The sequence below is a fragment of the Scardinius erythrophthalmus genome (assembly GCF_964197995.2).
Source record: "Scardinius erythrophthalmus genome assembly, chromosome: 19".
Taxonomy (NCBI): Eukaryota; Metazoa; Chordata; class Actinopteri; order Cypriniformes; family Leuciscidae; genus Scardinius; species Scardinius erythrophthalmus.
The window spans coordinates 17,455,323-17,478,194 of NC_138239.1; the positions used below are offsets into that span (position 1 = coordinate 17,455,323).

The 22,872-nt window shown below is 39.1% G+C and overlaps 1 protein-coding gene across 2 annotated transcripts in view; it reads left to right on the plus strand.

The window, feature by feature from the left end:
* Nucleotides 1–22,872, plus strand: part of wdpcp (WD repeat containing planar cell polarity effector) — a 68,295-nt gene that overhangs the window by 14,326 nt on the left and 31,097 nt on the right. For both annotated transcript variants that reach the window (XM_081394143.1, XM_081394142.1), the window contains 8 exons: nucleotides 7,838–7,924; nucleotides 8,898–8,942; nucleotides 11,743–11,793; nucleotides 13,927–13,997; nucleotides 14,371–14,430; nucleotides 15,819–15,933; nucleotides 18,312–18,448; nucleotides 22,121–22,312. In XM_081394143.1, coding sequence (XP_081250269.1) covers nucleotides 7,864–7,924; nucleotides 8,898–8,942; nucleotides 11,743–11,793; nucleotides 13,927–13,997; nucleotides 14,371–14,430; nucleotides 15,819–15,933; nucleotides 18,312–18,448; nucleotides 22,121–22,312 — 732 coding nt within the window. In that variant the 5' untranslated portion in view covers nucleotides 7,838–7,863. The remainder of the gene's footprint in view (nucleotides 1–7,837; nucleotides 7,925–8,897; nucleotides 8,943–11,742; nucleotides 11,794–13,926; nucleotides 13,998–14,370; nucleotides 14,431–15,818; nucleotides 15,934–18,311; nucleotides 18,449–22,120; nucleotides 22,313–22,872) is intronic.

Sequence of the window (22,872 nt, forward strand, 5' to 3'; positions counted from 1 at the left end):
TAGTTGAAGCACCTTTACAGCCTCAAGTCTTCTCGAGTATATCAAGTATGATGCGACAAGATTTGTACATCTGGATTTGGTGATATTCTGCTATTCTTCTCCTCCGATTATGTCAGGTTGGATGGGGACTCTCTGTGGACAGCCATTTTTCAGGTTTCTCCAGAGATGTGCAATTGGGTTCAAGTTCAGGCTCTGGCTGGGCCACTCAAGGACATTCACAGAGTTGTCCATAAGCCACTCTTGCATTGTAGGGTCATTGTCATGTTGGAAGGTGAACCTCCAATAGTCCGAGGTTATGAATGCTCTGAACCAGGTTTTCATTAAGGCTATCTCTACATTTTGCTGCAACGAACTTTCATTCTACCCTGCCGAGTCCCCCAGTCCCTGCCGCTGAAAAACACCCCCACAGCATGATGCTGCCACCACCCCACCTTACTGATGATGAGCAGTGCGTGGTTTCCTCCATACATGATGCTTGGAACGGGAGGTTCATCAGACCAGAGAATCTTGTTTCTCACAGTCTGAGAGAGTCCTTTTAGGTGCTTTTTTTGTTGTTGACAAATTCCAAGTGGGTTTTCATTTGTCTTCTCTGAGGGGAGGCTTGAGTCGGACCACTCTGCCATAAAGTCCAGATAATTGGAGTGTTGCAGTGATGTTTGTCCTTCAGTAAATTACTCCCATCTCCATTATATGATCATGGAGCTCAACCAGGGTGACCATTACCTTCTTGGTCACCACTCTAGTCAAGGCCCTTCTCCACCGATTGCTCAGTTTGGCCAGGAAGCCAGCTCTAGGAAGAGTTCTGGTTGTTCCAAACTTTTTCCATTAAGGATTATGGAGGTTACATTCTTCTGTGAACTTTCAATGCAGCAGAAATGTATTTTTAGTCTTCCCCAGATCTGTGTCCTCACACAATCCTGTGTCTGAGCTCTACAGGCAGTTTCATTTGACCTCATGGCTTGGGGTTTGCTCTGATATGCATTTTCAGCTGTTAGACATTTTATTGAGAGGTTTGTGCCTTTCCAAATTATACCCATTCAATTGAATTTGCACGTTTACTTCACTCGAAGTGTAGTAACATCTACAAGCGAAGTTAGAATGCTCCTGTCCCAGATTGATGTGAAAAAAAGTAATTTAAAGTAGTTTAACAATGCAGCATTGTACATTGTAAGGGGATTTTTACACAGAAAGCTTTTTTTTTTTTTTGCATTTAAAATAGCAAGACACAGGGCAGTGGAATTCTGTTGAGAGACAGAAAAGTTGTCAGTGTGAAAATTCAACACTAGCCTGCTGTTAATGTGTGTAATGTGTGAAACCTAATAACGTGTACCAAAATCACAGCAAGTGTCAGGAAAAGGGTGTTGTGATTTTTTTTTTGAAAGGGGAAGAGTGAGAGGTGAAGGGTTAAGATGAAATTAAAATGCCTTTTTGAGGGGTGTTTGGGCGGGGGCTGCAGATCTTCACCTCTGGCGGTTTCCATTGTCTATAATTTCAGCTGTCAGTCCAGGTTAGATGGGACACTTTTACTTGTGTCTTTGACTGAAGAGAGTTTAGAAGAGAGAGAGGGAAAGTCAAGAGAGGACATGTCTGCTTTTCCCTCACTCATCTCCTGAAATCAGCAGGTGCATCTCTCTCCACTCTCCGTTATGACCCTGATAGGGGCATGGGGTCACCAGGGGTCAATCACATGCTGATGATTTTCTTTCCGTCTTTTCCGCTGCAGTCAGCTAAACTGCACCGGTTATCTGCGCTCGCCCTGCTGCACGTGAATTCACCGGTCTGACCTTTTTAATTTCATCTGACATTTTTTATTATTCAATTTGCCCTGTATTCTCGCACGTCGCTAAGGTCCTGTTGCTTTGAAAAAAGTCAGATGAAATAGAATATAAAAATGTAGAGTTGCTTGATTGCATTAAATAAATTGAAGGATGGAGGTGTGGATGATAATTGACTATGAAGGGCAGAACTAAAGGTACAGTTAAAATGAGAGTGCCATAAATGAGGAATGATAAATTTAATCTCGGCCTGATTAAATAAGTGAAAAGAGGAACGTCTCTTTGGGGTCAACCATTGGGCAAACAGAAAGATTGCCTGACGGACTCGTCCTTTGCTCAGGTTGAATATTAATGTGAATATGTCTGTGTTAGAGAGAGAAAAAGAGGGAAAGAGCACCGATAAGACTTTGATAAAGATTCGTTTTCCCAGGGATTTAATTATGTTGCCTTTTAAATCGGAGCAGGACCTGAGGGCCAGATGCTCCCTGTCCTTGTTGTAAAACATTCTCAGTACTGTTTGACTTTAAAGTTCACCTGCTTTGACAAATCTAATTTGTAATTTAGATACTTACGGCAAACGTACAAGTGCAACATGCTTTTCATAGGCCTCCTTAAAGGGTTAGTAGGAAAAAATTGTCATTAATTACTCACCCTGGTGTCATTCCAAACCCATAAGACCTTCGTTCATCTTCGGAACACAAATTAAGATATTTTTGATGAAATCGAGAGGTTTCTGAACCAGCCAATAGGCAGCATCGTCATTGCAAATTTCAAAGCCCAGAAAGGTAGTAAAGACATCGTTCAAATAGTCCATGTGACTACAGTGGTTCAAGCTTAATGTTATGAAGTGACGAGAATACTTTTTGTGCACAAAAAAACAAGCAAAAAGAAAGACTTTATTCAACAATTTAGTCTCTGACGCTGTTCACATTGTAAACAGTGCAGCGCTTCCGGGTTCAACTTCAGAACGCCGTCACTCCAGAGAACATGTCTCCACTGCTCTAGAGTCCAGTGGCGGCATGCTTTACACCGATGCATCCGACGCTTTGCATTGCACTCGGTGATGTAAGGCTTGGGTGCAGCTGCTCGGCCTTGGAACACCTGAATTCAATGATTTGGAGGGTTGTCCCAATATGTTTGGTAATATAGTGTACATCTTGCAGAATAAAAGTGTTAATTTCTTTAACTTTACAATTTGACTGCTTACATTTGAACTGTAGTGTATACATCAAACATAATGCATAACAACAAAAAGAATTTAGAAGAAATTACCACTTATACATAATACCTAATTTTATGGTGATGCACGCTTGGTAGGTTTGGCTGATTGACTGAGGTCAAAGTCTCAACTGCTCTCTATCTGCTTCCCTTGAACAGATCTCAGGTAGACTGACTTGGTTCCTCAGCTCACCCAGTGTTTAGACAGGCAGTAGTAGACGTCTACCTGAAGGGCTGATATACGGCTAGAAGAGGTAGAGAACATGTTGGCCCCAGGATTAGGATTAGAGTTACTTTGACAGCTGCCTAGCGTGGTTCCTGTAAGTTTCCATGTGTCCAGAAACAGCCACAGACATGAATTTCTCTGATAGGAGTTTACTAAATAAAAAATTATCCTATCCATTTGATGAGAAATTTATTGATTGCTTGGTAAGGTTAGCATAGGTGTTTAGCTGCAGTGCTTATGAACAAGACACAGGTTCAGGTCAAGGTTCAGTAATTTCAAATAAAGCAGAAATGTTGGAATTATAAATGCATACAGTTCTGCTCATAAGTTTGCATGCCCCTTGCAGAACTGGTTGGTCTAAACTTTTTGAATTAGATGATGGGGGTAAATTGTACACATTTTGTCTTCTTGGAAACGTAAATATATCATGTAGCTTCTAAAGGGCAGTGCTAAATGAAAAAAAAAGATCTTTAAACAAATTAGAAATTGTACAACCCACGGCTCATAATGCATCGTGTTGCCATCTTGAGCATCAGTAAATGTTTTCACCTTAACCTAATAGTTGTTTAGAGTCCCTCAATTGTTGGATCTCAAAATCATACAGTCACTGTTGAAAATGGTTTAAATGTGCAGAAGATGCTAGAAAACCAAAGAATGTGAGGAAACTTGAGGATTTTCTGGATAACAGTGCTCGGTTTAACTGCTCAGGACAAAAACAACTATCACAAAGCACAAAAACAGTCGTTCATCATCCAGGTAATGACACACAGTTTCTAGATTCTAGTTTGTTTGTGCAAATTCTGTTATTTTGTCTTATGGGACTGTATGTCAACATCTGTTATTTGAAACAGATCCAGGACCTTACTAAATAAAAAATGAATGCCATATTTATGATCCCTCAATGTTTTTTTAATATTATCTTGCATATTATGTAAGGGTTATGTAAACCTATGAACAGAACTGCTTTTTTTTTCTTTAATACATGTTCTACATATTAAATATGATCTCTTTATTTACAGACCTCTTATGGACACTAGTTTTTTGACAAGCTTTTAAGATTGTAGGTCTAGGTTAACACATACACATGCACACACACATTGTGTTTTCATTTTTTCTGGGGACTTTCCATAGACTTAATGATTTTTAAACTGTACAAACTGTATATTAAATCCCCTCACACTAACCCTACCCCTACACCTACCAAGCACACAGAAAACTTTCTGCATTTTTACATTTTCAAACAAGCCGCTAAATGCTGCCCAGGGAGGGGGAAATAGATTATTTTTATTTATTTTTTATGTACGGGTTGGCTCTCTCATACATTCACACTATTGACATAGAAGAGGCCTGTCACAGACAGATGATGCACTTGTCAGATTTCTCAAAGGATAACTCAAGTGTTTTTCAAAAGCATTTACACATTTCTCTCCTTCCTCTATTTAAGAGAGCTGGCCGGTCTCAATGAGAGAAGGAGAACCAGAAATACGAATGCAGATTTAATCTCATGCCCTGGACAAAAACTACCCCTCTCTCCACAAACTAACATCCTCTGCTACACACACCTGAAACAAGTGAAACAATCACTAAGAACTCTCAGACGGCTAATTAAACAATCAATCACAATTTCTCAAAAAAGCCAATTCAAAAACACTCAACGATGAGAAGTCCCTATAGCTGCGATTCAGTGTGTGGCGTAGAAAGGGTTGTGTTCGTCCCACTGGCTGACCTCTCTTTTGTTCTTCCCCAGATCAGTAAATACTGCTTCTTAATTTGCTCGCGCATGGCACAATAAAAGCCCATTAACTCATGCAAATGTGTGGCCACTTCAGCAGCTTGCCACGGCCGGCTGGCGCTGCTGTGTTCACGATACTGTGGCATCTGCAGCGCGGCACTCTGGGACGTGGCCGCTGACACCGTGAACGAGCGCACAGGGAGCGCCGTGTCTCCGGTGAGTGCCAGGAAGGCAGTGTGCGCGGTGTTTTGATAAGCAGTCTTGCTAATTTGCCATTCAGGTCATTCGCATGTCTTAATTTAGGTGGAACAATGAGACCAATTGTCTCTTTTTGTTTCACGTGAAGTGCTTTGCCGGCCTGTCTAGCGAATCGCAGCCTTGCGTCGCCCTGATGTCAAAAGTAAAGATGCAATTCTGTCTCATTCTCAAGCTTATCTTGGCCTATTTGAAACAGGGTCATCAAAAATGAGCCTACCGTCTGACTGTCCATCTTAAAGTGTGAATTGAAGCTTCTTCCCTCTGTGGAGAAATTGGGTTTCTGTCGGGGAGAGAGAAAGAGCTGACTCGTTCTAAAAGCTGGTGAGAAGATGAAAGAATCCTCTTATGTCAGTAAACTTGTTAAGAGGCTGTGCTGGGGACAGCGTTTTCCCAACATTTTTCTTTTTTTTTTGGTTTAGCGTTATTTCATATTTGTGGTAAATTTTATTTATTTATTTAGGAAAGTGGCAGAATTTTTTTGCCCTTCTCTCTTTCTCTTTCTCCCTCTCCCCCTCTGTTAGCCCAGGCCTCGAGATAAGACTTGGCATGCTCAGCGCTAACCCTGTGACACAGACAGAAAGCAGAGATGCTGCTCTTCCTTCAATATGACATTAGATTTATTTTTTTCTGCAACCTTTAGCCATCCAAACAGGTCACACGGATGGATAGACGGCTGGACCAGGAATATTTGAAAGTTATGTTTGGTCGCAGTCAAACTCCATGTTTCTGCTGAAGCAGTCGGTGCACATGCTCCAGACACACAGTTTCGCTCATATGGGTGTCGCAGATTCTTATCCGGCATTCCCTGATCTCATTTCCATGTCTTTTTACACAATTATTTTCTGTGATTCTCCACTATCACTCATGAGCCATGTTTTCATCCACCTATTTTTATGCAAATTTTGGGATATCGTTTAAAAAAAAAATCGCTGGATGGAAACGCCAAGATGCGCATAAATTAAAAAAAAGTCATAAGAAGACATGCGCATAAACTATAATGGAAACACATTTACTGATTAAATCCTTCAATACTCAACAAAAAAACCTCACATGACTTTGCCTATGTGATTGAGTATGTGATTGTATCAGTTTCATTGCACAGCATCTCAAATGTTGATTTGATCACTCTGAAATGCCTGAGCCAAGGTCTGTCATCAGAATTATTTGGTATGATGACCTCCCAGAAGTGTCTCACATGATTGCATTCCCAAACCCCAGACATCCGAACTCAAGATAACATGACAGCGTTTATTGCATTTCATCTGATGGATGAAAAAAGAGCCACAGTGGGTTCCCTGATTGCTGCAACTTCATTTTGTTCCTTTAAACACATGGGATGCAAACGGTGCTTTATTTGCAAATCTTTTATATATTCCAATTTTGTGCATAAGTTAAATTCGCAACTTTGGATGGAAACACAGCTATTTACTGCTGGAAGTGTTTACTTTTTGATATACAGTATTAAGCTGCTTTAATTAACATCTGGGATATTTCATGCCATATTGTCATGTCTAGCTAAATTTTTTATACTATTTAATCAAATAAATAAAAAATAAAACACTAATTCTAAGTGAATATAGGTATAACAAAATTAGAATGTACAGTATGAAATTAGCTAAAGAATACATGTGACAGTGTTATTAAATTGAGTGTTTTTAAAAGATAAACATTAATTGAGCATTATATATGTAAACATTTAGCAAATGAGCATGTTACGTTACATAAAAAAATCTCTAATATCAGCTGATAACTGATGTGGTACCAATATTTTGTGCGTCTCTAGATAAAAGTGTGTGCTAAATGAATAAATGTTATTATAATCTAGCAGTTGAAGTACCTAATAAATAGGCAAAAGCAGCTTGGTTTCTTGTGATTGTTTTTTGGGTAACATGTCCACCATCTGCTCCTGACTGGCATCTAATGTTTGTGTAGGAATGAATATACAAATCTTTTTGAATGCCATCTGTGTGAGAAAGAAAGAGAAAGTGTGCATGTTTGTGTCTTTGTGTTGTAGCCCACTGGTCCAGGGAGTTGTCACAGAGTGTGTGTGTGTGTGTGTGTGTGTGTGTGTGTGTGTGTGTGTGTGTGTGTGTGTGTGTGTGTGTGTGTGTGTGTGTGTGTGTGTGTGTGTGTGTGTGTGTGTGTGTGGAGGAGACAGAGGTGTGTTCACCTTGTTGAGACGTGCAGAGGTGTTCCACGCTGCGCTGACACCTGGCACAGAGCTCTGGCTCAAACCCAGACACACACCAGGAGCGAGTGTGTGTGTGTGTTTGAAGAAAACAGAGAGTGTGTGAGTGGTGTCATAGTCTGGTGTGTGTGCCAGCATGTTGTGTCAGTAAGCACCCTTGAGATGCATATGTTTATCTGCGTAGAGGATTCATCTTTTTTCATTCCCTTTAAGTTAATGTGTTTTTGCATGTGTTCAAAAGTGTATGAACTCAGATCGCTCCTCTTTTTTATTTTTTTGGACCGAAGGTGCCAAAAACTAGTTACAGTCTGAAAACAATCCTTCCTATCTCTCCAGCTCTCTGTGGTGATATGAAAGGCACAGTGCAGGGCTCTTGTTGCATATCTCCACTATTGTTCTGTCTGCCTTTCCTCTTTCTCACTGGCTCTCTCCCTGTTTAGACAGTCTCCTGTTTGAGTTCGATCAGATGTCGTTCTGCCTGGCGGAGCTGCACTTGTGGTCCTTCAGGAATAGCCTGCATGTCCCAGGTAATTAAAACACACTGAACGTCTCTCTTTCACACATTTTGTTGCCTCTCATGTCTGTTCCTGCTATCTCCCCTTTAATGTCTTCTTTTCTTCTCATTAAATGTGCCCGTTTGCCTCTTTCTGAATTTGTCTTCTGTAATAATGAATATTAGTTCTTTCAGAGCCGGTTAAACTGCTGTGTCATACACTTATGTAGGTTATTATTACACCAGAGCAGTGTTTTTTTTTATTATAGACGTTCTATGGCCTACAATTAAATTTATGGCATACATAATTATAGCTTTTAAGAGGCAGTTTGTGATAAATACTTCATAAAGCACAACATTTCAATTTGTGATGCTGGGTTTTTATTGGTGCTTTATAGTAAAAACCCTCACATCCTCTGCTCCTGTTTTAACCTTTTTGAATGTTTGTTCCTTCTTCACCCTTTGGTTCTTCTCCTTGGGTATTCTGCTATACTGGAAGTGTGTGTAAGAGCAATGTGTATTTTGCTTTTTCTCACAGACGAGTCCAGTTATCAGTTATTTGGAAAATCCTGTGATAACATGTTGTCGCGGATTGTACGCATGCATGTTTGTGTACATGCATTATATTGTGTTCTGCAATCTGTTTCCAAGCATTTGTATGTGATTGGAGCTCTATCGCCTGTAGCCAGCCCTCCTGACCCGTGCATTGAGTGAGAGTGAGAGAGAGAGCGAGCAAGGGAATGAAACGTGCTGAATCCGCCAGTGTGAATGAATGAAAACTTAAAAAAAAATTATGCATGGATGGAAATGGTGTAGTCCATCTTTATTTGTAATACCATGTCAGAAGTACAGAGTCTATGATGAATAAATCAACAGTAAATCCAATGCAGTCAAACATTATAGGTGCTCACATATTTTTCGTAATGTCGCCAACAAACCAGTGTTTCATTTTGTATTTGAATAGAACTCTGACCTCTTCTTCCCTCTTTTGATTTGCATTTTCACAGATACAGACATTGGCACATACCAACTCTATGAAAAAGGAGAACCAGGTATGCTGCATCTTGTGATTTTCTTAAATATATCATTCATTTACAATCCTTGTTTTTTCATAAAACTTGATCATAACCTTTTTGTGTCATTCAAAATTTTCTATATAGTAAAAACCAATAACATGCAAGTATAAATAGCTGTACAAAATAAGAACTTTTAGTTCATTCTTCCTGTCTGAACTACATTATTCTGTAAATGTCTTTGAAGTTCACCGAATGACACTTCAGTGTATTTTCCTCGTGTTACTCAACACCAGATACTCTCTCACAGAACTCTCTAGATTTCCACAGAATTGTAACACCCATCATTCACAAAGTTCTAAAAATCTCCCTGAACCGTTTTAATCATTTTTTCTTAATCAGTATTTAATTTGATTAAACCTTACCTATTCAATTTTGAAAGATTTATCCCTAAAATAAGCTTAGAAAAAGCTGAAAAAAGTCTGCTGCTCACGTGGGCCTGCTCATCACAGATGTTCTCTAAATGCTTCTGGGCAAATGAAGTGCTACCAGGTTTCTTGAGTTTTTTTTTTTTTTTTACGTGTCACAGATTAAACATTTAATAATCCAGACCCCTCATGAGAGGACACAGCCAGCTCTGAAATGTGAAAAGCTTATTGATTAAAACAACGACAAAACTATTTTATTCATTTTTAATACTTCAGACTTGAGACTTGAAAGGTTTTGTTTGTTCCAATGTTTTATATGATAACGTCTGAGAAAACACAAAGGCTTTGATGTTTAAAGACTTTGAGATGGTTGAAGTCTCAGAGAATTAAGAAGGGGGAATGTAATAATGCAGTGTTAGTTTATTTCACATGTCTGTTTATTAATAGAGATCAAAATTTTAATGTTAAATCTGTAAAAACAGCATACAAACATGCCTGCATAAGTCATTCTGTTAATGTGTGTTCATATGAGTGACCATTTCTGGATTATTATTATGAAATCAATCTCAATCTCTGATGGTAATTTATTTAGATATTTTATCTCTCATCTCCCATTTACGATTCACACAAGGAATGAAACATGACTGATTTATTTTAATTATCTTTATTTAACCTGCTGTGTATTATTTATTCTTTATAGAGCAGGCTATAAAACCAATATTTTTTATAAATGGAGTTTCTGTCTGAATGTGGGACCTGATGTTTCTCAAGGCCTCCAGCAGAGGGCGAAGGAGACCCATGCTTCTGTGAGGAAGGGGGCTCTTTACCCCTCTATCCCGTAGCAGATGTGTGTGTCTGGGGCAAGCAGGGGCAGAATGGCAGAATCTGATTAGCAGCAGTAATCCTGAAGCTGTCCAGCAGGTCCAGGCCTCCAGCAGAGAGAGGCAGTGCTCCTGTAGAGCAAGGCAGGGAATGGGGCCGTCTGGTCGGGCCACTGAGTGCTAGAGATCTGGGACTCTAGGGTGAGATGGGGCTTAAGGTGTGGGGCTATAGCATAGAGAAGAGAGAGCATGCTGACAAAGCAGGAGTTTGGTCTTGCCTCAGTCATTTCCGTCTGTCAGGATACCTGTCCCTCTGACTGTATGAGTCAGTGCTTTTCTCTTTCTGGCAAACACACACATTGGGGTGAGACTACAACTTAGTGAACATATGCTGAGAAAGACATTTGAGGAAGTGTTTACGCATACATGGGTGTTGCTTAAACTATGTTGCTTTAACAATGAAAGTTCACTGTAAAGCTATTAATTATTACATTAAAAAAAACTAGAATATTTTAAACAACGAGTGAAATATACAAACAATTTTAAAATCCAGTATATGAAAATAATGAAAAAAAAATAAAAAAATTGACCATCACTTGTGAATTCCATCACACCCAACCGGTCTGCCTCTAAAGTTTTATTTAAAAATGTTTTATTGCAACCAAGGACACAAAAGTGTCTGTCAAGATAAATATCAATTATGTTTAATAACAGTATTTTCATTATCCGTCATTTCCAGTAAAGGTAGTATTTTATCAAATTAAGCAAAACGTGTGAAATTATGTATTATAGAAAAATTTGCATTCGAAGGACAAATGTGTTTGCATTTTTGTAACGAAAATATTTGATTTAATAGTTGATTTGGAGTGTGGTTGGGTACCATAGAAGTAAATACATAGATGCCTCATTAACGTCTGTTTCTGTGGGCCGCCATTGGAACAGTCAAAGCCGGTCCATGAACATTCAAGAGCAAGTTGACTGAGTGTCTGCAACCATAGTTAAATGCATGTATGCATATCTATATCTGCAATAGAAAAACTAACACAATGCAAGACGAAGACGTCAGCTAACACGACATTAAAAAGTTACCATAGTAAAAGTAAAAACATTAAAAAGTACCATAGTAAAACCTGCAATATTGAGTTAATAAGTGTAAAAACACCTGAAAGGTTATCCCATTTCTTTGGGAATTTAAATCTCATTGGTTTCACAACCAGAAACTGCGCAATGTTGTGGCATCATTGATTCTTACTGTGAGTGACAACATGCTGACCGTTCCAAGATGGCAGGATGTGTCTAAAGGGGTCGAAAGTGGATACTACGTATACATATCTATAGTGTAAATGACAGTGGCGGAAGTGAGTTCATGACTCAAGGAAAAATAGATTCTTCTGTGATGCATTCATTGTTGTATATTGTTAGTAGGTAGATTAAACTGGTTAGCATGTGAACATTTTTTTAATTGAGTTTACTTTCTATAAAGGGCCAAAACACCCACATATGCACATAAAACTCGCTTTCGCATTCTTTCGGAAGATTAAAAAGAAACATAAAAATGGTTCTTACAATGTTTTCTCCTTCTTTGTGCAGCCTCTCCTACAGATCAGCATTACTACAATGAGAAACAGCAGTTTGCAGACAGTAAGTAATCCATCATCAAACAATTAACCTTCATGTCATTGATCACATTAGCTCATTATTTAAGAACATTGGTTTGCATGTTTCTAAACCAACACTCATCTGATTCCTCATTTAAACTGTGCTTCAGATGCCTGGAAAATGAAGTGCCCCATTAGAGCAAATCTGACTATTATTAAACATCACTCTATTATCCCTCCACTTCTTTAACCCTCATGAGCCTGATGCAACATTAATGAAGAAGAATGGAATGAAAATGTGCTGCATAAGGCTATAAGTCACGACGATGGACAATTTGATGACGTTTTATCAAGCTTTTGCACAATAAATGTATTTTTATGACAGTTCTACAGACTTCATTAAGGTCTTCAGTGCAGCAGTCCCTTACTAAAAGTATTGTGTTGGTACCATGGTACAGTGACGGTATAATACCATAGCACTGATTAATACCATTAATACTGATAGTACTCATAGTATGGTATGTTCTCCAAAGTACTTTGAAGAATACAGTATGGTACCATGACAAAAAACCTGGTAATATGGTATTTTTGTTGATAATGTTAAATATTTTGCCTGGACCATTTCCATTTTTCCAGCTTCACATTTGACCATTGCACAAGTTACAGTGTTTCTTTTCTCCTTTTAGATTCCGTATTCATTTTAAGACAAGTACGGCCCGTTAATGTAGTTTATTATATGACTGACTCTCTATTTTATGTCTTTTTCACATTAGTTATGATGTTGTCAGATGTTCACTTCCAGTATGGCCAGTGCCTTCCCACTGTGATGCCCAGTTACCTCCTACCCGCTCACCCTGCTGGTGGGGTAACTCCCGTCGCCCTCGAGAGAAACACAAACACCCTTATCAGGAGACACAGACCCGTCCCCCTCTCGCCCCCGTCCTGCTCATCTCCCATCCCCTCTCCTTCATTTGCATTCATTTATTTCTCCATCCTCTTACTCCTTAAAGACAGGAGACATGTCTTAATGGTGTAGAAATAATAATAATAATAAATAAAACAGATTGGATTTGATTGCGGAATCTTTACGAAAACAAATAACAGACCTCCTTCATTTCTGTTGGTCCCTGTCCCGGATGAACGTATTAATGCATAAATGCAAACGCACACTCGCAGATTGAACTCAGCCGAGAATTCTATTAACGTTTCTTTCTCTTTTTTTCCCCCTTCGCTGGTTTGCTCCAGAGGGAAACAGGGACTGAGATCTAAGCGGAAATTTGGGGGGCTTTGTGAGCGGAACGAGGCATTTTGGAGTGGCGTATTTAATGTGTTTAATATGTTATGGTAACTTTGAGTTCTTCCCTCGGGTGACTGTGCTAACTCAGGGAGCGCTGATTGAATGAGACTGCGGCGTTACACTGAATTTAGCCTCTGTTGCGCTATTAGTTAATATTTCGCCTTTAAATCCCTTCTGTCTACAGCATTAGATAAATAAAAATAGGTTTTTATCCACACTTTGCATTGTAGATCAAAGGAAAACATTCATTTTGGAGTTTGATTGGAAAGAAACTCTTTGCAAAGAAAGACTTTTCTGTAAAAAGGAAAAAAAAAAGCATAAAACTTGAATGCAAATGTGATGAGACTTTTTTTTAGTTTTTAAAACTCACTTTAACATTTAATGAAATATTTGTAAAATATATATATAAAATATGAAGAAAATTTCAAATACAAATGTGTATTTTAACAGTAATACAATTATTAAAATATAAGTGCTCAAATATGAAAATCCACCAAAAAATATGAATAATTACTTATCATATATTAATATTAATTATACCTTTCTTAACTTTTTAACAATGATTTTATTTCATCTAAAAAACAACAACAACTTTATTCTCCTGTTTATTCTTCAGTTTATATGTCCCATGCTTGCAATTGTTTGTACCCAAATCATCATCAGGATTGAAATGAGAGGATTTCATTCTTGAGCTGTCAGCTCAGATTCATTTGTAGGGTGACCTCAGGTGGAGCTGTATTTCAGGGTCAATCCTCTTCGCCCTTAAAAAACCCACAAACACAAAAACACATTCTTTTGGCTGTCTTTTATTGCTTCTTTTTTTGCCTCGGTGAAATGACGGTGCATTTCATACCTGTGTCCTCTCTTTCTGTCACTCAGGTCGGGGTTACCCATGGTTCCTTAGTAACCGTCGTCCGGAGAAGCTGCGTGATGCCCTAAAGGAACTAGAGGTATTTGTTTACATTTCCTGCAGTCTGATTAACAAATAGGAGCATTCTCTCTCTCTCTCTCTCTCTCTCTCTCCTTTCATAAGGAAAGAGAAAATCCCCCCGACCTCTCTCGCTTGCTCTCGCTCTCTCTCAGCACCTGTGTGGGTGCCTCTCTGTCATCGTGGGGGATATTTGAGGGGGATGATTGGGACTGTGAGCTGGCTCTCTCTCTCTGCCTCTGGCTCTCTCACACAAACCTAGCTTTGTTCAGTCCAACTCGGGCTCATTTTTGCAGCCTCTCCGTATCTGAAACTGGAAACATCCTTCTAAACCTGACCCTGAAAACAGGGTCTACTCATTCCTAGTACACATTCTCTGTCTCTCTTTCTCTCAGGAGCTGCTGCAGTCATGCCCGGTCATGAGTGTCAGATGGAGAAGCAAGCAGTGCTTTCAGGTACCTTACCCAGCATGCACCAGTACCCAGCAGGCATCAGGCCTTAGGCCTTCTTGGCATGAGTTGGCTCGTGTAGCAGAGGTCAGGCAATGAGCATATGCAGACTGTTTGTGTCAAATAATCTTGGGGAATTTATCTCTGGGATCAAAAAGATTCCCTTCTCAAACACATCACTGTAACCCAGCGGTTTTCCGTTCAGTGCGGATTCTTCAGCCACATGCGCACACATTTTTCGCACCTAAAGTGCTTGATTTACGCCACTTTAAAAGGTCAGGGAGATCAAACGTTGTTCGACTTTTTATTTATTTCTTATTTTTTTGGTGGTCAGAGATGGTTTTTCCTACCCAACAGCAGGGTCTGATTGGACGCTGTGACCTTTATCCACTGTTCACATTCTATAGAGATGAAATTCCACCTTATTCCAGACAGAATGTTATCAGGCAGAGATTTTTAAAGGGATAGTTCACCTAAAAAAATTCTGTCATCATTTACAGTACTTGATCCCATTTCATTTCAAACTAAAAGAAGATATTTTGTATCAGCTGTTTTTGTCCATATTATGAAAGTAATATTCATTTTCATTCATTTTGTTATTGTTGTTGTTATTATTATTATTATTTATGGAGATAAATTGCAATTATAGCCATTCAACATTAGAGTGTAATTAAAAACCAGGCCTAAATTGAAAATTGTCAGATTGTCTTTATCATTTATTAAAAATAGAAATAAAATATTATAACAACTCTTAATTGAATTGAACTTTTAAAAAAATGGGGGGGAAATACATTAGCATTGAATTGAAAAAACAAATATTGTTTTAAATATTTTTAACATTTTAAACAGCAAATATTAATTTCAGAAATTATAAAGTTATATTTCCCAACCTTACTTTGGTGGTTTCATCCAACTTTTCTGAAGCCATGCGATCATACTGCATATGACACTTGATGAACGTATTTAAGCCTTTATTCACTCTCAAATCAAAGCATTGATCAACACATACATATACAGACTACATCAATAATGGCGTCACAAACCTCGAACGCACAACTAATGTCAAACCTCATTGGTTCTCAAATGGCCAAACGTCATGATGTTTGAGGTTTGTGTCACCATATTTGATGTAGTCTTTGTATGCATGCATTGAACAGTGTTTTGATTTGGAGCTTGACCAAAACAGCTGAAACTTCCTTCAAAATATTGTCTTTTGTGCTCTACATAGTAAAAAGAAAGGTTTGGAATGACACAAGGATGAATAAATGATGACAGAATATTAATTTGTCCGTGTGAACAATTCCTTTAAATGTATTCTTGTTGTACTCTTAAGATTTCCAATCATAAAGTCCCATTCAGTGTGAATGTGTTATTGTTCGTTACTGTGTGTGTAGATGCTGTTGAGATCAGGTGTGTTGGTGACCCTTATCCTGGGTGGAGCTCAGGTTGAACGAGTGGCCATTGACAGAACGCTGGTGGGGCGACTACCTGCTGACACCATCAGCGACGGTGAGTAAACGCGTACTCACACACTACCCTTCCTCTCTTCTTTTTTCTTTCTCTCCTCTTCTTGTCTCTCCCTCTCTCTTTGCAGTTTCTCTCACTGCTCATTTTCCCAGCATGGGCCTGGGCGGCACGCACACCCACAGGTCAGGAACGGCAGTCCCTTCTGTTTCTCCTTCTTCCGTTACTCCCAGAGGAAGTTCGAAAAGCATGGACACGCGCGCACACACACACACACACACACACATACATGTCGAGGTTCCTCCTGAATCTCAGGGGAATCTGCCATGGCTCCCTGTCTTATTTCTGGTTTGTGAAATTGGACACTCTCCCAAATCTGCTAATTATTTTCTCATATCATTTATTGTTTAGAGCTTATATGGCTAAAGCTCTCTGTGCCAGGTCTCTAGATACCTGACGAACCTCTCTCTCTCTATCTCTCTCCCTCTGTCAGCCCACCCCTTCCTTTTTCCTAGTAGCCCCCCATAGAGTGCCATTCAGGCCCCCAGAGCCCCTAATTACCAGAGTAATTATGTGTGTGTGTCTGAGAAAGAGAGAGTGTAAGGGTGGGGGTGCCAGGAAAGCTTCTGCATCTGTCACTTATTCAGTTAGTTTCACACACGCAGTCAGACCTGTTCTGGCCTTGATTACTTGTTACTTTGTGAGCGCTGTAGTAAAAAGAGAGAGATCAAAAACTTTGATTATCCTGTGATTGTGAAAAACACACTTTTTAAACCCAAAATCATATGTAATGCATCTATAGCTGTTTCATTAGTACAGTAACAGGTTAAGAAGATTTTTAAGACTTATATGGACAGCCAAACAATGATATGAGAGGCATTTGGGAATATTTTATATTTGTAGGAACAGTAATCTTAGGTAAAAACGGCTTAGTATTATTCAGTCCATTAGTGATTGCTAAAACGTAGTGAACTACAATTTAAATATCCACCATTATTGTTTTTTTGTTTTGTTTTTGTTTTTCTAGAAATAAATTTCTCTGCTGGTAAGAGTTTCAGACAGTGATGTAAACATGTTTTAAATGAATGGAGTATTAACTAACTAAGCAGATTTAGGGGAATTTATTGATTTATTCTGCTAACCCGCTGCTCATATGTTCCAAAACCTGTTTACTAGCCCCTGGACACAAATTTGGATTTTTTTTGGAAGGATTATCATGGAATCTTCCCATTAATTTGGACATGATTACTGAATACTAATGCATGTGTATTTTCTCTGAAATTTTTGTAATCTTTTAAAAGCATGTTGAGTATTCCATGTTTTTCTTTTTTCTTTTCCGAAGGGATAATGTCATTTAATTTGGTAGAGTGTATCATTTACATTTTAGAATTTCCAAACCACTCTTGAGCCTCTCAAAGTACGTGGCTGAGCTAAAAACGTTGGTTTAAGCAAAAATGATTCCTTAAAATTCCATCCTTCAATAAACACACAATACATCAGCATTTTAAGTTAGATTTTTCAAAGTCTTTTGCAAATGTGGATGTTTTCTTTGTCATTAAAGACTTGCTAAAGTGAAACTTAAAATGACTCTTAAAAATACTGCATTTAACACACTATTCCTTTGAAATTAACACCCTGTTTTATGCTTGAATGTGAGATGATTCATAATTACTGCAGAAGCGCTGATATTCCGTCTCTAATTGCTGTTCAGGTTGGAAATTCCAGCCCTGAATATCATCCTCAACTAAACCTGCTTCTCTGAATGGGTTGTATTAATTTTTTTGCCATTTAATTGGTTTCATAAACAGATTAATTTTTTAGGAAGGGAAGGTTAATTGCTAATCACAGTGTGGAGAGCTTGTCAACAGTTTCACTGCAAATGTCTCTCTTTAACATGAAAGCTGCATACCCTACAGGCTTTACAGTCTCTCTCTCTCTCTCTCTCTCCCTCTCTCTCTCTCTCTTTCTCTCTCTGTCCCCTGTGACTCTTAAACTACTACTCTGACTCACTTATGAAAATTATTCATTATGTGCATTTCTGTGTGTGTGGGTCAGATTTTACCTACATTGTAAGGACCAAATATCCCCACAAGCATAGTAAAACCTGAAATCACCTGCATTGCTTGAACCAGCCAATAGTCAAATGTGAAACTTCCATTTGGGAAATTTGGATAAATCGTCCTTTGGAGAAATGATCTGTAACTGAAATAATGTTTTTTTTACACTGTTTGTGAACAGTGCAAAAAGCTTTTCTGTTTGGGGTAGTTTAGGATTTGAGTCAATCTGTAGTGATTATAATGAGCATTATAGTTGAACAATAGAAGTATATAGTATGTCTTCATTTAGATAAATGTGTGTGCACGCTATGTCTTCTCACAAGGTCATATGAGTTTTGACCTTTGACCTTGCTCTGTGGTTTTCAGCGGTGATTGGCGATCGCTTCCTGCTGTTCTCGCTGATGGAGAGGAGTCAGGTGTGTCAGGTTTACTTGAACAGGAAGAACCAGAGCTCACCTGAACCAGCACGACACATGGAGAAACTCACAGCTGCGGAGATTAAGGTAACACACACACACCTTTTACACACACATCTATTGAACGCTCGCCCAAAGACATACACTCACACACACATACACACTCTTCAATACAGACACATTAGCACATTTTAGGAGGAAAGGCAGCACAGCCTCTCCTGCTTTCAATTAAAACGCTTTAATGAGGCTGGTCTGGCTCTTTCCACAGGGCTTTTAACTCTAATAATTGCCTGGCTTTACTTGCTTTCTTTTACCGCTGGGACAGGTAACACTGTGATTACTGGAGCTCTTTTCTAATGCACACCTTTGGGGAACATCACATCCAAACACACAGCACTTCTCTCTTTATAGAGATATCACATCATTTATGACAGTACATCTATATATGCCTGAGAAATGTTCTTACCTCTATCTCTACATTTTTTTCTGTAATTTAACAAAAAATACATAAAGCATTAAAAAAAAAGGAAAGATAGTTTCAGATCATTGTGAACGCATCAAGTAGCCTAAATATATATTTACAAATACTTTTTTGAAAACATAATGACATAAAGCGGTTTTTCAGTGTGCACTTTACACACTGTTTTCCCATATTGCTAGTACCTGAATAGGAAAAACCAAAATAATCTTTGTATTTTTATATATAGTTAAATTTGGAATATTTACATTTGCATCTTTGCATTTTGGCAGATACTTTTGGCTAAAAAGATCAAATATATTTATTAACATTTTATTTTTGTATGAACCAATAATCAGGTATCAGGATGGGCGGGGTTAGACAATAGACAGGAGAGCACATGGCACAAGGTAACATACATGACAAGCCATGTGCTTACACCAAACATGATTAAAACACAACTACGTGACCAGCGAAAAAAATCACAAGCCGTGTTCGCACACAAAACATGACAACATGAAAGCACTCAGTCACGTGCTACACAGCACAAACCAAAACATGACATAAAAGCACACAGCTGATGTAAACATGAACCGTGTGCTATACAAAACACAACAACACACGAGGACAGAGGAGCGCACGACCCGAGCGAACTCGAAACCGCACACTCACACAACAAGAGTGCATGAGAACTAGTGAATACTCATTCCGTGCACTCACAACAGACGACAAACACATGGATCATGAATGTCCGAATCCCGACACAAAACCGAAACCAAACTAGACCGAAGTGCTGGGATCAGAACACCACGCTCCGCACACAAAACAACTCGCATGGACCGAAGAGCGCACGGCTCGAGCACACTCGAATCCGCGCACTCACATAAGACAAGACAATACAGTAGCGTCAGGGCTCTGTCACAAAACCAAGAATGAACTAGACCGAAGTGACACAACCCTGACACTATCTATATTATAAAATGTGACCATTATTATCGTTTTGTAAAATTGGTCACAGCCATGTAGTTTGTCGCTAGCAGAGCAGTGGTGTAGAGGTTGGAGGGTGGGGTCAAGTCCATCTTCTCCTTTTCAGAGGAAATGAAGGTGATCACTCCATTCTTTATCCCTCATCCCATTCATTCTCTGGCTTTCCAAAGCAACTTGTCTCAAAATTCATAACGGTATTTAAGAAAAAAAAAAAATCTTTATTCGTCTTCTTTTTGAAAGCATTAACCTCATTTTAATGGGCCAGAGACCAAGTGTGCGGAGATCACAATTTGGATGGGTCTGATTATGGACTAAACACAATACATAAATACATCAGGCTCTTAACACCCTCCGCACCCGAACATTATCGCATTACTGGAGCGCTTTGTTGCGATGGCAGCCTGAGTATGAAAGCAATCTCTCCTGCGGTGTGGCTGGCTCCAGCAGCATGGCTCTGATAAGGGGGGACCGTACGCCCCCCCCCCTCAAACCCTGTCCTCCCTCCCCGACACCACCCCCGCCCACCACATCCCCCATCCCAGCCCGGCCGGCCCCATCCACTGCCTGCTCCACTGGACTAAGCTTTGAGCCTAATCCTCCAGAAAGAGGGTCTGATTATTGCTGACCAGCAAGCACAGGCAAGATGGGGAATCAAGTTTTGGGGGAGGGCAGAAAGAGACAGAGAGAGATGAATGTTATTTTCCCACAGTCTGTATTGGTTTATTTGGTTTTTGTTTGTTTATTAATCTTATATAAATCATTTTCATGGTGGATGATATTTAACATGCACGATTAGACTTTACAGGCGCAATGTGAAGGTCAAGGTTAAATGAAGAACAGTTTTTGTTGTCATGGGTAGACTAGTACATTTCTAGTCCTCCCTATTGTGCACAGATAGAGTTGTTGACATAAAGAGAGACTCAGTGTTTGCTCTCTTGATAAGGCCTTTCAGAATGAAGTATATGGAAATGACTGCTATTATGTTGCATGAATAGGCACTGACTCTATAAGAGCCATATCGTATTTTCATGCCATTTATTCGTACTATTGGCTGCATTGAGGGTCTGCTTTAAATCCTCGACCCAGAACTGCTGAAATAGCACATGATGAGCCGTTGCAGATATGAGATAGAGTTTAATGCAGCGGCATGAGACAGTGGCACAGTGTAGGAGAGAATATCGCTCCATACTGCACTTTTATTGCAGTCCCATAAACAGATAGTGGATTTAATGCCCTTTCAAAGGAACTAGTTATGAATACATCAGTTATTATGTCTACGTTGAGGCTAGACAGTCTTGAGTGATTAAAGCTTTTTGTGCATCAGCCAAACAGCAGGTGTGTCAATCAGGTGCGGCTCATTTTAATGAAATTTGGTAGTTAGACTTAGTCAGTAGCAAAACACTGGCCTTTGCTTCATTAGAAACCTGTAATTTTGGGTGGTTTTGGATTGATCTGTGCTGCATATTTGCTGATGTATCTTAGATTCTGAGGTATATTGAGTATGTCGTTTGATTTCATTTGTTCAAAACTACGTCACTATGGTAAGCCTACTGTAAAAGTTTAAATTCAGAGCTGTCAGGTCTGATTTGGTGGGAAATATTAGGCTTCCGTCATTTGTCATTGTGTGTTTCCCAAAGGAAGGACATAAGGTTCAGATATTATAGCGGCTGATATGCTGCTTACTTGCTCAGATGACATGTTTTTCAGAGAGACTGATGTCTTATTTTAAGTGATCTTGGTGTAGATGTTTTTTGTGAAAGCTGATTTCCATTTCTAAGTTAAAATAATAATAAAAAATTATTTAATATAATTAAGTATGATCTTTTTTTAAAATGTGAGAGACAGTAAAAACTATTATGTAGTAAGTACACTATGTACATATAGCAAGTTTGTAAGTACATGTAGTTACTTAATATTACTCAGTACTTAAGAGTATAATTACAGTGTAACAAAGACACTTAAAAATAAAGTGTAACCGGTTTTTCCATTGGATTTTCCTTTTGTTTTTTTTTCGAATCTAGTTCATTCCTGCCACACTGTGGTTTATGAAAGTGAAAGCATCTAGAGATCTTATTAGCAATCATTCAAATATCTTGTTACCTTCAAACATCTCGCCAAGTGCAGAACAAATGCAACTAATTCAAATGAATCTAATAAAAACCCCAGCAAAAAATAACAATGCCCTGCTACCTGAAACAGCTCAGGCTACATTAATAAAGCAGCACGCAGCTGTAATGTGTTATGCAGAGGAGTTGAGGCAATGTTTTATAGATGTTTTGTGGTCCGATTCCTTTACGGTTGTTGTTCTTCCGCAGGTTTCAGTGGTGGACTTACCTGGCGGGGGACGCCGCGTGGAGCGCCACATGGGTCTGAACCGAACGCAGGATGTGGCCGTGTGCTGGTGGCCGCTCTGTAACGAGGATGTTCGGCCTTGGTCTCCCATCCCTAGTGCAGCGGACAGGGCCAACCTGGTGCTGCTCGCCTGCTCGGAGACCCCTGGGCTTATGGTAAGCAGACACTTACATGGCTTCAGGGTTGGCCTTTTATCCCTTTCTAAACTAATATTTTTTGGTTAGAAATATGTGAGATAAATTATGTGAGAGTGAGATTTTGGAAAAACTCGAAGGTCAGATAAAAACCGGAGTGTAACCTCCTAAATAATATAAATACTTTTAATAATGCCCTCACAATGCTGCATTGCTCAAGGTTTTGGAAAGATTCTCAATCCCTTTTTCACCCCAGTCTTTTTGTCCCGTTGTACCTTTCTTTTTTCTCTTTTGTCATGCTTTACCAATCACCATTGTATTTCTCAATGAGGTGCTGTCTCACAGACTGTTCACTTGAACTTTTTCTTTACGTGAACAGCCAACCTTTGACCCTCCTGTGTAGCTGACACTCTTCCATTGTAGAATGTATTTTGCTCTCCAGTGAATGTGTAATTAGGCAACAGCTACACAACAAATGTTTTCTTGATTCAAAAAATATTAAGCCTATAGAATAGAATTGCACCCATTAATCTATCATCCTTTTTAAAGGTACAACTCATTTTATGCTTGCGTCACTCTGG